The 14897-nt window shown below is 50.0% G+C and overlaps 1 protein-coding gene and 1 non-coding gene across 2 annotated transcripts; both read right to left on the bottom strand.

Moving 5' to 3' along the window:
* Positions 1–4059: 4059 nt before the first annotated feature.
* On the bottom strand, positions 4060–14448 carry EIF4A1 (eukaryotic translation initiation factor 4A1). Its single transcript, XM_053362222.1, has 11 exons — positions 14375–14448; positions 12607–12655; positions 12300–12432; positions 11318–11457; positions 9977–10145; positions 8735–8844; positions 7937–8080; positions 7685–7822; positions 6705–6794; positions 5926–6005; positions 4060–4941 (listed from the first exon to the last, which is right to left on the bottom strand). The coding sequence occupies exons 1-11, from the start codon at positions 14395–14397 to the stop codon at positions 4797–4799; spliced, it is 1221 nt and encodes a 406-aa protein (XP_053218197.1). The 5' UTR covers positions 14398–14448; the 3' UTR covers positions 4060–4796.
* LOC128401097 (small nucleolar RNA SNORD10) lies at positions 8936–9075 on the bottom strand. The gene has a single exon (XR_008327444.1). It is a non-coding gene; the product is annotated as a small nucleolar RNA SNORD10 (small nucleolar RNA).
* Positions 14449–14897: the final 449 nt, after the last annotated feature.

Below are 14897 nucleotides of genomic sequence, written 5' to 3'. Positions count from 1 at the left end.
GATGTTGGGGAAGATGGAGGGCGCAAGGAGAAGGGGACGACGGAGGACGAGATGGTGGGACAGTGTTCTCAAGGCTACCAGCATGAGTTTGACCAAACTGCGGGAGGCAGTGGAAGACAGGAGGGCCTGGCGTGCTCTGGTCCAGGGGGTCACCAAGAGGCGGACACGACTAAACAACAACAAAGGAAACAGCCCTCCTGGTCTCAATGCTGCTGGCAATACTGGGTGCCTTGAGGCAGGCGGCGGTGGTCTCTGGTGCAGGAGATGAGCTGTGAGCCGACTTGGGCCGAGAAGACAGATCACCCGGCTGTGTCTCATGGTGGCCTCGCTGGCCTGTGAGTCAGCAGGTCCTCCTTCCTCATCTCAGCCCGCAGTAGAACAGTCTGACGCTCATGTGATGGGGAAGACACCCAAAATGAGCGCCAAGTGAGTTTCTTCCGCCCAACCCAGCCGCCAACCTGACGGTTGGGACCACAGCTCAAGGTGGCTCAAAAGGAGAATTGGGCAACGTTTGACAGAGGAGGATAGCAGGGGCTTCTGTAACTGGATGGGAACATGAGTGTCGTCTATCGTGATAATAATTTTACTATTTATCATGCCACCCATCTGTCTTGAATTTCCCTGGCCTCTCTCGGCAGCTCTCCACAAATATTAAATACACAATAAATTGCAATGCAGGAATATGCAGTGGCCTGTGATGGGAATCACTACTGGGAAAACCAGAGCTTGAACTAGACGGACCTTTGTTGGCAAGGAGATGTCTCTGCTTCTTCAGATGCTGTCTAGGCCTGTCATTGCCCTTCTCCCAAGAAGCAGGCGTCTTTTAATTTCGTGGCTGCTGTCCCCATCTGCAGTGATCATGGAGCCCAAGAAAGTAAAATCTCTCACTGCCTCCATTTCTTCCCCTTCTATTTGCCAGGAGGTCATGGGACCAGTGGCCATGAGAGCTGGACCATAAAGAAGGCTGATGGCCGAAGAATGGATGCTTTTGAATTCTGGTGCTGGAGGAGACTCTTGAGAGTCCCATGGACTGCAAGAAGATCCAACCTCTCCATTCTGAAGGAAATCAGCCCTGAGTGCTCACTGGGAGGACGGATCCTGAAGCTGAGGCTCCAAGACTTTGGCCACCTCCTGAGAAGAGAAGACTCCCTGGAAAAGACCCTGATGTTGGGAAAGATGGAGGGCGCAAGGAGAAGGGGACGACGGAGGACGAGATGGTGGGACAGTGTTCTCGAAGCTACCAGCATGATTTTGACCAAACTGCGGGAGGCAGTGGAAGACAGGAGTGCCTGGCGTGCTCTGGTCCAGGGGGTCACGAAGAGGCGGACACGACTAAACGACTAAACAACAACAAATGATGGGAATCGAACCTGCCACCTGTTGGCTTACGGAAGGTTTACGTTATTAGATAGAACCGAAGTACCGTAGTCATAAGCCCACACTTTCCGAGCAACACAGCTCCAACGTGGCTTGCCTCATTAGCGTTTTTATTAATTTTTTTTGGTAAATGATTTTTATTAAATTTTACATCTTAACAAAATCACAAACAATATAAACACAAAATGAATTCTCAAGTGCCCCCTCCCGACTTCCCTTCCTGGTTTTTTACACATTCATTTCTCCTGCTTATTACCTTAATGTGGTCCTAAAATTTTACCCTCATTTTTCTATTTTCACTATTAATTTTGCAAATTGTACGTTTTTGGTCAAACCCTGCAAGTGAGTTTATTTCTTTACATTGTTTCTGTAGGTATGACCTAAAAGGTTCCCAGTCTTTTTTAAAAAAGTCTCTTTTGTCCTTATCTTTGAGTCTTTCAGTCGACTTCACCATTTCAGCGTACTCCATCAAGCGTTTTCATTTATCAAATCTGCCTGCCACTCTATACCTGTAGATCTCACAACATGAAATCGCAATGCCGATTTTGCAGGAAGGATAAGTCGGGGGCTTCAAGAACAGCTGGCACACTGCTATTATATGCTAACCCTCCAGATAGTCTGGACTACAGTTCCCATCATGCCTCAGAAGCGTACCCATATGGGGCAACTCTGGGGTTGGAAGCAGGGCCTACCTATGGGCGGGTCAAGCCTATTTTTGTCCCCCAAGTCCTCTCCCCACACCTTTGCTTCAAGACAGATGATTTACTGCCGTTTCAGACAATGGCTTAAGGCCAGGCAGCCAAGCCTAGATCACTGCAGCACGCTTTTTGTGGGGCAGCCCTTGGACCCCATTTGGAGGCTGCCAAGGGTGGCGCTGTGGGTTAAACCACTGAGCCTAGGGCTTGCTGATCAGGAGGAGAATCGGGATGTGCCAAACACCGAACTGGAGAGACACTCGAAAAGTCTGCAGTCAAAAGGGCTTTGCCAAAAGGATGGCATGGAAAGTTTAGACTAAAAATGCATTGGATTATTAAGACACCTGCACAATGAAATATGGGGACGCGGGTGGCGCTGTGGGTTAAACCACAGAGCCTACGACTTGCCGATCAGAAGGTCAGCGGTTCAAATCCCCGTGACGGGGTGAGCTCCCGTTGCTCGGTCCCTGCTCCTGCCAACCTAGCAGTTCGAAAGCACGTCAAAGTGCAAGTAGATAAATAGGTACCACTCTGGCGGGAAGGTAAACAGCGTTTCTGTGCGCTGCTCTGGTTCGCCAGAAGTGGCTTAGTCCTGCTGGCCGCATGACCTGGAAGCTGTATGCCGGCTCCCTCGGCCAGTAAAGCGAGATGAGCGCCGCAACTCGTGTCAGCCACGATGGGACCTAATGGTCAGGGGTCCCTTTACCTTTAATGTAATATACAATAACAATAATGTAATATAGGGACTCGGGTGGCACTGTGGTCTAAACCGCTGAGCCTAGTGCTTGCCGATTAGAAGGTCAGCGGTTCAAATCCCTGCTACGGGGTGAGCTCCTGCCCACCTGGCAGTTCGAAAGCACGCCAAAGTGCAAGTAGATAAATAGGTTCCGCTCCGGCGGGAAGGTAAACGGCGTTTCCGTGCGCTGCTCTGGTTCGCCAGAAGCGGCTTAGTCATGCTGGCCACATGACCCGGAAGCTGTACGCCGGCTCCCTCAGCCAGTAAAGCGAGATGAGCGACGCAACCCGTGTCGGCCACGACCGGACCTAATGGTCAGGGGTCCCTTTACCTGCTCCCAGGTGCATTAGCAAAACCCACCCAGCTCTGCTTGCCCAACAAGAACAGGGTGAGGAAAGGGGGTCAAGGGATAGATCCCAAACAAAGCACCACCACCGTTGTCATTTTCCGACTTCAAAACCCAAGCTTTGTCTAAAACTTGCCATTTAGTTTATCAAACGTTTTTTGCAAATTCAGTATTAGAAACCGTCTCTTTTGAGTCCTCAATCCTTTATTACTGCGCTTTGTTTCACCTAGGTCGAGCTAGGATTATAATACTTCAGAATTTTCGGGAAGTTCTACTCCCTTTTTTTATTTTTTGTCATTTAAGGTTTATGATTTCTCTATTTCCTCCTGAGGAAACTGAATAGTTCAGTGAAACGAGGTTTGTAGCCGGCATCCCGTTAAGGCTTTGTTCAATTTTAGGTTTTTCTAATTTTTCCCTTAAACCTTTTGATTCTTTTTAGTTTATTTCCATAAGATAACATTTCTAGTCGATTACTTCTCATTTCATGGAATTTCATTTGTTTTGTGCAACTTCTCGGTTCCGTGACTTTTTTTCCTACTGATCTCTTTCTTAGCATTTCCTGTTCTTCGCACCTGCGATAAACACCTTCATTCTGCATCGCACACCTTTCTTTAAAGCAGGATCTAAAAGCCCTCTGCTGTCCATTTAAAAAAAAGCTATCACAGCTATGGAAGCTTGCTGCCACTTCCTCCTGAAAAAGCAAGCTTCTAGACCTCGTGTCTAGCCCCTGTGGGCCAGTCTAGCCTAAGCTACCTCAAAGGATTGAAGACCTTGAAAGAAAAACTTGTTATATAAAAGCAACCCCCCCCCACTTTGATAGCACTAATATTCTTGGAGGAAAATGGTCAAGTAAGGCACCCCCCCTCCCTCTCTTAAAAATTCACAAAAATCACCCAAGGCGCATAGAGTTTTCTCAAGATCACGTTTATTTTGGTCACTGTAACTTTCCTTTTGAATAAATAATAGCTATACAAAAAAAAAAAAGGTCTTAAGGTTGCACGTACAGATTTTTTTGCCGTATGAAAAGTTTTCAATTTTTTTTAGATTTTATCTTAACAAAGTGTGTTTGGGGGGGGAAAGGTCTCATTTCTGAGATACACAGAGGAGGGGGAAAACAAAACGTCTTGGCAATTTGCTTTGAATCAGTGATTTTTTCTTTTCTTTTTCTGAACCAATGATTTTTAAGTCAGGGAGAAAACAGAAACACCCACACCCTTTCGATTCTCCAAGGGGTGGGGGGGGGTCGTCTTTCCTGCTATAGCACCACGATTTTGTTGAAAGGTTGAATTTTGAAGAGACTATGAAATACGTCTTTTTCCCCCGGTGGGGAGTGGGGTGGGGCACAGCAGGGAGATTATAGATGCCAGGAATCGTGGCGTCTACGATTTGCTCCCCAAATTCCTAATGAAGTCGACAAGTAAGAGGGGGGAGAGACCGAGACAGAGAAAAGGCGCCAGTAAACACTAAAAGAGGTCATTCTGCCCCCAAAGAGAGTGACATTTATTCAAAAGGCAAGAAAACTCAAAAAAATAGAAAAGGGCAGGTCTTTTTGTAAGGGTGGGGGGTAAGAGAGGATTGTGCCTAATTGAGGGGCGGGAAGGGGGGGTTCTTGCAGGCACAGTGAGCCCCTAACAAAGGCAGCTCAGATGAGGTCAGCCACGTTGAGAGGCATTTCCTCAATGGAGGTGTTGTAGAATGTCTCAATGTCACGAAGCGTGCGCTTGTCTTCTTCCGTCACCATGTTGATCGCCACTCCTTTCCTTCCAAAACGGCCCCCTCGGCCGATCCTGGAGGGGTTCGAAAGAAAGAGGAAAGTGTTTACTGGGGGGGGGGAGCAGGTAAAAGGTAAAAGGTAAAAGACATAAGGCCTGGTGGATCCAGGTGCCCATTAGGCAAGATAATAAATATTATTAATATATTTTATTTGTACCCCACCCATCTGGGCTGGGCTTCTCCAGCCACTCTTCCAACAAAGACCAAAAACACACTAAAAGTTGGGTCCAGTCAAAGGTGACTCTGGGGTTGTGGCGCTCATCTCGCTTTCAGGCCGAGGAAGCCGGCGTTTGTCCATAGACAGCTTTCCAGGCCATGTGGTCAGCATGAACAAACCGCTTCTGGCGCAACAGGACACTGTGACGGAAACCACAGTGCATAAAAATGCTGTTTGCCTTCCCGCCACAGCAGTACCTATCTATCTACTTGCACTGGTGTGCTTTCGAACTGCTAGGTCGGCAAGAGCAGGGACCGAGCAACGGGAGCTCACCCCGTCAAGGGGATTCGAACCGGCCACCTTCCGATCGGTAAGCCCTAGGCCCTGTGGTTTAACCCACAGCAGCACCACCTGTGTGACCGCAACAGCACCACAACACCATCATGGCGTGGTTGTTGCTTTGCATTATATTAAAGAGTGGTTCCAGATATCTGGTGGCAGGTTTGGTAGGACTAATGCTTCTTGGCTTTGCAATTTGTTGCTGCCACCACACCATAGCTTTCGAAACTTTTCCCGCTGGCGACACATTTTTGTAGACGTGCATCATTTCACGACAGAGAAGCGTTTACTGGGGGGAGCAGGAGGTAAGCAGGTGGCCAACTGGGCTGGAATCGCAGAAGGGCATCACCCAGCCTCGGCTTAAAAACCACCAAGGAAGGAGAGCCGGCCATCTTAACACAGAAGGGTTGGAACGGAAACCAAAGAGGTCCTGAAGTCCAACCCCCTGCAATCCAAGAAGCCTGAGAAGGACCAGAAAGGGGAGGAAAAAAAAGGATCTCACCTGTGTATGTAGTTCTCACGGTTGGTTGGCAGGTCGTAGTTGATGACCAGGGACACCTGCTGGACATCAATGCCACGGGCCTGGGAATGAGAAGTGGGGACAGTTTAGCAGCTTCGCCAACAGTTATCACCCTGTTACGCTTGGAGTTTTCAACTGTGGGCGGCTGCTACGTGGCAGGGCACCTTGGTGGTGGGTGCCAGCCATGGGGAAGAGCAGCCCCCGCGACTCGTGTGCCAAGGAGCTACAATCCGCCAGCAGCACTGCGCCAGCCAGGCAGAGAGGGAATCTCCTTGGGTGGGGCGCCAACCGGACAAACATGGCAGACCCACAAGCACGATGCGAGTGTTGAATGGCCTCTTTAAATTTAAATTATTGTTCCACAAGATGTGTATGTCTTTTAAGGGCCAGACTCAGTTTTACAGCTGTGAAGCAGTATAGCAGGTGCTGTTAAGTTGTGTTAATTAAGCTGTGTCGGCAATTGGGTATAGTATATAAAGAGCTCTCTCAGTACCCCGGTGGATGGGTCATGCTTGTTGATATATTTAATGCAAAAGGAGTTTTTGTTATTAAAACCTTGCTAAAGTTATTTTGTGTTCCTTGTAATGCGTGGCCTCCCCAGCAAGCTCTCTGCAGTGCAACTAATCTGCACTGCACAAGGGCGTTTTCCATGAATTTGTTCTTGGCCGTGATTGCCCACTGTGGAAGTGAGTTCCACAGTTCAACCTCTCCTGAATCATCCAACATGCAGCAGGTGTCCCTCTTCCACACCCCCCACTCACCAGTAAGTCTGTGGTGATCAGGACACGGCTGGAGCCAGAGCGGAACTCCCTCATGATGACATCGCGCTCTTTCTGGTCCATGTCTCCATGCTGCAAGAAGGCGGAAAAGGTTCCAGAGACTTGGTTTTCACCCCAGCACCTTAATCTCCCTTTGTATGTTCATGGAAAAGAATAGAACCCAACAACCCTCTCTCATTTTGCTGGGGTGTGGAAACGTGACTATTCCCATTTTTCCTTATTTCTTCTGGCATCACATTACAAAAGCATCTGACTTGTGCCCTGATCTCACTTTTGGATAATCTTGTTTCTTACATGGTGTTGACACTATTGCTTATCTGAATTGCATGCTTTTTTTCAGATCGCTTAAATTACTGTTTTTTCTTTATTCGAAGGTTGAAACTTTTACCATTTCCTCCCGTTGTTGAGAAAACTAAATTTATTGACAATTTTAAAAGCCACACCTTCGTTAAATTTCACAGCATGCCTTTCTTCTGCCTAATCCTTGGTGGCCAAATTTTTTAAGGGGAGGGGGAAGGGAATACAGGTGATGCCGTAATTATCTAGTTCAATGGGCAGGGAGATTATTGAGAACAGTGCAAAGAGGCAAGGATGTATTGTAAATGCCTTTGAAAAGCTGGTGATTGCTGGTTGAAGTTCAACAGTTTTGCTGCATTAAACTAAAGTTTTAATTTGATTTAGAGTAACTGCAATTGCTACTGCTTTCAATTTCAGTGGGTTGCGAAACCCCCTATTCTGAACAATGCTTTTTATAGCATACAGAAGGGGGGTGGGCTTGAAAAAACCACTATCTAGTTTAGTTTTTAAAAAATATTTTATTGCCACTTACCTACCACTGTTTCTTGCCTACAACCCTATTAACACGGCTTCCACAGGAGCAAATTTAGAGACTTGAGACATCGCCATCCGACAACCCTGAACAGGACTCCCCCCCCCCCGCAAGAAAAGGCTCGTTCACCCACCATGGCGGAAACTGTGAAGTCCCGGGCATGCATCTTTTCGGTGAGCCAGTCCACCTTCCTTCGGGTGTTGATGAAGATGACGGCTTGGGTGATGGTGAGGGTCTCGTACAGATCGCACAGGGTGTCCAGCTTCCACTCCTTTGGCACGAGAGGGAGGTGGAGTTATAAAGCGAAGTAGAAGACCCACCCCGAATTTAAATCAACACCTCCTCCCGGCCACCCCACGAGTCCCGCGTAACAGTCGCCACGTACCTCCCTCTCCACGTTTATGTAGAACTGCCTAATACCCTCCAGGGTGAGTTCCTCCTTCTTGACCAGGATACGGATCGGGTCCCGCATGAATTTCTTGGTCACCTCCAGGACATCCATGGGCATGGTGGCAGACAGAAGCACCACCTGGAAAGGGGGCAGAGGGTCAATACATTGGTACCCTCAAGGCTATGTGCTTTATGTGGGGCTGCCATGGGTCTGGGCTCAGGAGCCTCCAGCTGCTGCAGAATGTGGCAGTCGGGTTACTGGGGGGGGGGGGAATCACCTGGCACAGAGTATGTGAGCTGGGTTCAAGGTCCTTGAACAAAGCTGCGAGCAATTTAGGTCCAGGGCACCTCAAAGTTTGCTTAATAGCGATGGCCAATCCAGCTGTTTTGGACTACAACTCATCATCAGATAAATGATAAGGGATTTTATTTTTGTGTAGGAAAAGCAGGATACAATAAATAAAACTAAATAACTCAGCAGAGGGGGACTTGAGGGAAGTCCAGAGGAAGGGAGGGAGAATAATTGTAAATAACGTGATGAATGAGATTTGTTTGTTATAGAATTCAATAAATACCCATGTCTAAATGACTAAATCCTAGCTAACAGGACCAGTGGTCAGGGATGATAGTCCCAAAACAACTGGAGTGCTGAATTTGGCCACCACTGGCCTAAACCTTCCATCACAGAGATCTAAAGAGCCTAATGAGGCTCATTTCATGACGATGAGCTTTTGGTACCATTGGCCAAGCCCTGTGGAACTCTCTGCCCCAGTGAGGTGAGAAATTACCGTACCTGTGTGTTCCCACTCAGTTTCTGGAAGATGTCATAGATCTGGTCCTTGAAACCTCGGCTCAACATCTCGTCGGCCTCATCCAGCACAAACATCTTGATGAACTTGGGCGCTGCAGAGACAAAGGAGCCTTGGTGAGGACTTTGAGGGGTGTGTGTGTTAAGATTGTCCCCTTAATGGGATGGCGTCCGGGTGAAGCTGCTGTTCTCAGGAATCTTTTAAGAGCTATGATCACTTCCGAAACCCGCACCTTTCTCTCCCAGCACAGCAGAACGCCAACCGGGAGGGAAATATGGAGGGTTGATGGGAGTCAGATGACACGCATGGGAGATCATCATAGAACAGCAAGACGGGGCGATACGGATCTGCTTATGAAAATGGCAACTCTGCTGCCAAGAGCAAAGTCACACAAGCCAGAGACAAGGCTGGTAACAAAGTCCTGATGAGGAACGCTTGGAGGAAGTTGGGTGTGTCGAGTATGGAGAAGATTGAGGGCACCCATAATAAAAAAAAATTATTTCTACCCAATACCCTATTATTTCTATCCCACCCAGTACCCCGCTTCAAATATCCGAAGGGATCTCCAATGGAAGATGGGGCCAGCTTGTTCTGCTGCCGCTGCAGAATGCAGAACCTGAATCTATGGATTCAAATTCTGGTGGAAGTATAGTGTCTAACCTTAAAACTGCTGCTAAGGTCATGGCAGCCTACTGGAGCCAAATGGATTGAGAAAGCTTAATCCAGTGTTTCCCAACCTTGGGCCTCCAGCTGTTTTTGAACTACAATTCCCATCATCCCTGACCACTGGTCTTGCTAGCTAGGGGTGATGGGAGTTGTAGTCCAAAAACAACTGGAGGCCCAAGGTTGGGAAACACTGGCTTAATCTGTAATAACTACAATTAAGCTAACTTATTACATAAAAATATAGGCAGACCAGAAGTTGTGGGAAATGTCCTGCAACAAGCCAACATTGAACCGTATGCTGCTTTCAACCTGCCGTAACGTTACAGGCATTTGTGTTTTTCTCCCTTTTGAATTTATTTACCAGTCCCGTTTAGGGAAGTTTTTAATGTGTGACATTTTAATGTATTGTTAATCTTTGTTGGAAGCCACCAAGACTGGCTGGGGAAACCCAGCCATATGGACGGGGTACATATAACAAACTATTATTATAAAGATTGTAAGATCATGAGTTGCAGATTGTGCTGCTACCTGGAGGGAAACTGAAGAATGCAGATACTTACACAGGTATCGCCTGTTCAACATGTCAAAGACGCGTCCGGGGGTCCCGACAATGATATGGGGGGCCTCCATCTGCAGTTTCTGCACCTCGGCGCGGACGTTAGTCCCGCCTATACAGGCATGGCAGGAGGCGCCCATGTAGTCTCCTAGGGCCATCACGACCTTCTGGATCTGTGGGAAGACAAGAGGGGCAGAGCTGTTAGCGGGGCCTGGATTCTCTTACCTGGTGCTGGTCAAGGGCAATGGCCTCCCGGTGCCAACACGTTTGTTTCCCCAGCATGAACCAGCAAACAGCCATGAGAGACACTGTGCTGGGATGAATAGGGATGGTCGCTGTCCCCCGGCCGGAGAAAAAAAGGCCCCCACTTTTGCAAGGTGCCTCTTTCGTCAACTGGCAGGGGGAGGGAAGACAGACGGAAGAGAACAGGATCAGAGCGGAGGCAGAGATTCCTTCCTTCAGCGGCAAGCTTCTTTGGCGTCACTTTGTGAAGCGGGACCAGGCCAGGAGGAAAATAAAGCCCCTCAAAATGCTCTTGCACGCCAGGGAAGGAGACGCAGGACACAAGAGGTTGGGAGCCAATGGCTGGGAGGCAAGTAGGGTCACTTAAGGGGACAGACGAAGTACTCCTTCACGCAGTTAGTCTGTGGAACTCCCTCCCTCAGGAGGCAGCAAAGGTCACCAACTCAGATGGCTTTAAGAGAGGTTGGAGAAACTCAAGGCAAGAACAGGATTATGGGACTAGATGGGCCATGGGTTTATGGCCTTGGCCTGATCCAGGAAGGTTTACAGCAGGATATAAATTGAATAGAAACTTTTTTTTATAAAAAGTCTCTAACCCTGCAGGAAAGCAAATTCATTCACCGTGTTGTTGATTTACAGTGAAACGTTATACACGTCTGCTCAGATTTAGGTGGAAGGGGGAAGAGAAGCAGGGTCGTTGCGCCTTTCACAGCTGTGCGGCAGGCAGAAACTCCAACAGGTTAAGCCTTTCCTAGTACAGAAATGCAATTATGGATAAAGCTTCACCTGTGCACGTTCTGTCTGTCAGACAGTTTATAAAGGCGCCTCTTTGCCCATTAAACCAGAGGAATGAATGAAGACCTCTGGCGTTTTTTGGGGCCCTCAGTTCCACCTGCAAAAAGAGGACACGTGTTTTTATACAAGACAAAGCTGTGCACATCTGACGGCAGCCCTGTTTAGGGAAGTTCTTAATGTTTGATGGTGTTCTTAATATTTTGTTGGGAGCTGCCCAGAGTAGCTGGGGAAACCCAGCCAGATGGGCGGGGTATAAATAATAAATTATTACTACTATGGGCTGGAAAGAGGGGGGGGGAAGGCTTACCTGCTGAGCCAACTCTCTTGTTGGGGCCAGGACCAGTGCTTGGGTAGCTTTCAGGTCTAGCTCAATTTGCTGTAAGATGGAGATCGCAAAAGTGGCGGTCTTCCCAGTGCCAGACTGGGCCTGAGCAATCACATCGTAACCTGGGCAGAAGGAAAGCAGGACGGTGTCACACACACACACAAAGAACTAATAGCACATATCGCGAACCTCAAGAGGGTGCTGTGACAGGCTAAGTGTTTCCCCAGCATGAACCAGCAGACAGCCACGGGGAGGAACGCTGTGCTGGGATGAATAGGGTAACGTTTATATCCCCCTGCTAGATATAAGACAGTCACCACATTCAGAGGTGCCTCTTTGCCCAGTAGCAAGGGGGATGATGGAGAAAAAAATCGGAGGCAAGTAGGACAGCTGCATTTGCAGTGTTGGGTGGGAATAACATGGAAAGATCTCCCAAAATTCCTTTCTTTCTGCCTAGTATTGCTGATCAGAAAAAAATCAGCCCCCACCTCATCCTGGTGCATGTCAGATTTTTAAGACTGCAAATGCCCATCATTCCTAGCCAGAAGAGCCACGTCGATAGAGGACTAATGGAAATGAAAGCCCAAAATATCTGGAGGGCAGACAAAAGGACGGACTTCTCCACACAACTATGGAAGCATAAAGGGAACCTCTGAATGCTAGTTGTGTTAGGATTTTACTGTTTGGGGAATCTGGCTGGCCTGAGAACAGGATGCTGATCTGATGCAGCAAAGTCCCTTTTCTGGCAATACTAAACTTAACTGAAGCAGCAATCTAAGCGGAAGTCAGTTTGGGATCATTTGCTGCATATATTCTGCTATATGGGGCTTAAATGCTTGCTCGCCAGTCAACTTAGAAATCAATGTCTTCTCTTTTTCGCTGCCTGCCTTTCCCTATACTCCCCTCCTTCTACACAGGGCCCCCACCCACTTTTGAAGATGTGGGCTTGAGTAGTTAGCCTCACCCTTGATACAAGGGAGAATGGCTCGCTGCTGGATGGCGGAGGGCTTCTCAAAACCATAGGCGTAGATTCCTCGCAGGAGGGACTCCGACAAGTTCATGTCATCGAAACTGTCAACGATCTCGTTCCAATTGCTCTGTAGGGAGAAGCAGGGAAAGGTGAGCTCCCTCAGCCAAGCCCCAAACCTCTCAAAAGAAACACCCAAGCACCCAAAAGGGTTTTCTGGATGCCATTGTGTTGGTCGGGATACAGAAATGTTTTCCCCATTGTTTAGTTATCCAACTGACTCCGGACATGGGTAGTTTCTCACCTCAATGACACCATCGGGGTCCATCCCTTCGGGGCCATTGTCTCTAGGTCTAGAGGAAGAAAAACAACATTTTAGAAGCGCTCAAATGAGCAACCAGGAAAATATCAATGCCCTCCCCACCCATAGCATATTATTATGGCTCCAAAAGGCACTCTGTTTTGCAATAGCTTATGTAAGGAATGGCCTTATGTGACAACTAGAGACCAGCACCACCACCCGCTGTGAAAAATCAGGGTTTACCCCTCGGAAGGTCAGAAGTTGACCATCACCAGGACTTTCCCACTTGTTTGGCCAGAGGTACACTGCTACTGGCCTGATCCAGCAAAGCTCTTGTTCTCTCCTCACCTGATCTGGTGGCTGTGAGTTCCAAAGGCCCCTTTTGTCAACTCCAGCTATTCCTCCCAGCCACCCCAGTCATAGCTGGAGAGGAAGGAGGCAATGCCTGATCCAGTCGAGCTCGTTCTCTCCTCCCCTGCTCTTGTGGCTGTGAGTTCCACAGGCCCCCTTTGCCAGCTCCAGCTATTCCTCCCAGCCACCCCCGTCCTAGCTGGAGCGGAGGGAGGCGATGCCGTAAGCTGAACGTGTCCCCTGGCGGCCCATTCGCCGCTCCCCACGTGCCTCCCGCTCCCTCTTTCTTCCTGCTTTCCTTTTAAGGGCAAGAGGCTCCTCCCTCCCCGCGCCTCTGGCCACAGGCCCGTGACGTCACGGGCGCAGAGTTCCCGGATGCGAAGCGACAGGACAATAGGCAGGGCGGGAGAAGGGGGGGGAGAGAAACGAAGGGAGAAATGGACGCGCCCGCGGCGGGGGGAGAAAGAAAGGCAGCGCTGCTTCTGTCCCCCCTATTTCTCTAAAATGGGCTCGCCCCTGCTAAGTCTGCGCGGTGCGGAAATGGAATTGCCCAACTACCCCCCGGGGGGGGAGCGGGAAAAGGATGGGCGAGTCCAAATGAGGGGGGGGGGAAAGGAGCAGACCACTGAGGAAAAATGGGAGGGGGGGAAGAGAAAAACTTGTGTAAGAGGGAAAGGCTCAAAATGGCTGAAAAAAGGGGAGGGGGAAGAGGGGGAAAAAGGACAGGCCGCCTTTTTTTCCTTTCGCCCTCCACACGGGGGACACTCGGCACGGAAAGAATATCGCCTCCTCTTCTCTTCACCAAAAAAAGCCTTAAAGAGGTTCCCCCCTTTTTCTCGGCGAAAAATGGAAGCGCCCGCGAGCATTCGAGGGAAAAAAAACTTGGGGGAGATAAAACCCCCCAAAGGGGGGAAAATAAGAGACAGCGCCATTACAGGAACCGACGCCCCGCGCTCCCTCCCGGCCGAAATGGCGGCGAAGGAAGTTCTTCACACGCCGGTATTGGGGAGCAAGGCCCGTTCCGGCTTTTTTTTCTTCCCCCCCCCCCGCGATGAAAATGGTCTCGGCCCAAAGCCGCAGAGACCTTAAGGGGGGAGGACGGGTCCACTCCCGAAAATGGGGGGGGGGCGACGGCTCCGACCTAGCCGGCCACGTGGAATGAGCCGAGGTGGGGGACTTAAAAGCGAGGGAACAAAATGGAGGAAGGCGAGGAGGAGGAGGAGGAAACAATTCGCGGTTCTTTCGCTGTGAGGAAAGCGCCTCTCTTTCGCCTGTTGAACCCCCCCCCCCTTTGCCGCGTAATGGTTCGGTCCTCCGATAGAACCTTGAGGGAGGAAAAGAGGCCTGGACGGGCCTATGTGGGGAAAATGGGGGGGAGGCCCTGACTCGCGCGCTCTCTCTCCCTCGCCCGCTCACTCACCGGCTCTCTTGACTCGCAGACATCCTGGGGAAAAGGTCCTAGCCCCGCCCGCCTCGCTCCCCCTTATAACATCCCGCCGAGGCCCCGCCCCGCGGCCCCTCCTCCATTGGCCCTCTTCCCCCTGAGCCCGCCCAGCCGCCCGCCTCACGCCATTGGCCCCGCGCTCTTCTCCCCGACCGGCTTCGCCCCCATTGGCCCGCCGCCTTCCCCCTCCTCCGCTTCCGGAGACGCCATTGGCCGGCGGCTCGCCGCCGCCGCCTCCCCATTGGACGAGGGGGATCCGTGACGGGCGGGTTTTTTTTTTAACGGTGACGTCAAACCGAGAGAGGGGAGCGTGGGGGGTTGGGGGAAAGGGAGAGGTGGAAAGAACTCGGGCGTCGTGACGTCAACGGGGAGCGCCGGGCTCTGGTTGGTCGCCGGCCGCGTCCGTCGAGACGGCGGGCCAATGGGAGCCCGAATGGGGAGGAGGCGGTTCTAAGGAGGGGGGGAGACAGGGAGAGGAAAAAGGCCCACGTGGTTAGGC

This window comes from Podarcis raffonei, chromosome 13 (assembly GCF_027172205.1).
Source record: "Podarcis raffonei isolate rPodRaf1 chromosome 13, rPodRaf1.pri, whole genome shotgun sequence".
NCBI classification, from domain to species: domain Eukaryota; kingdom Metazoa; phylum Chordata; class Lepidosauria; order Squamata; family Lacertidae; genus Podarcis; species Podarcis raffonei.
Note: the sequence above shows the minus strand (reverse complement) of the source record. Positions and strands in the feature narration are given on the sequence as shown.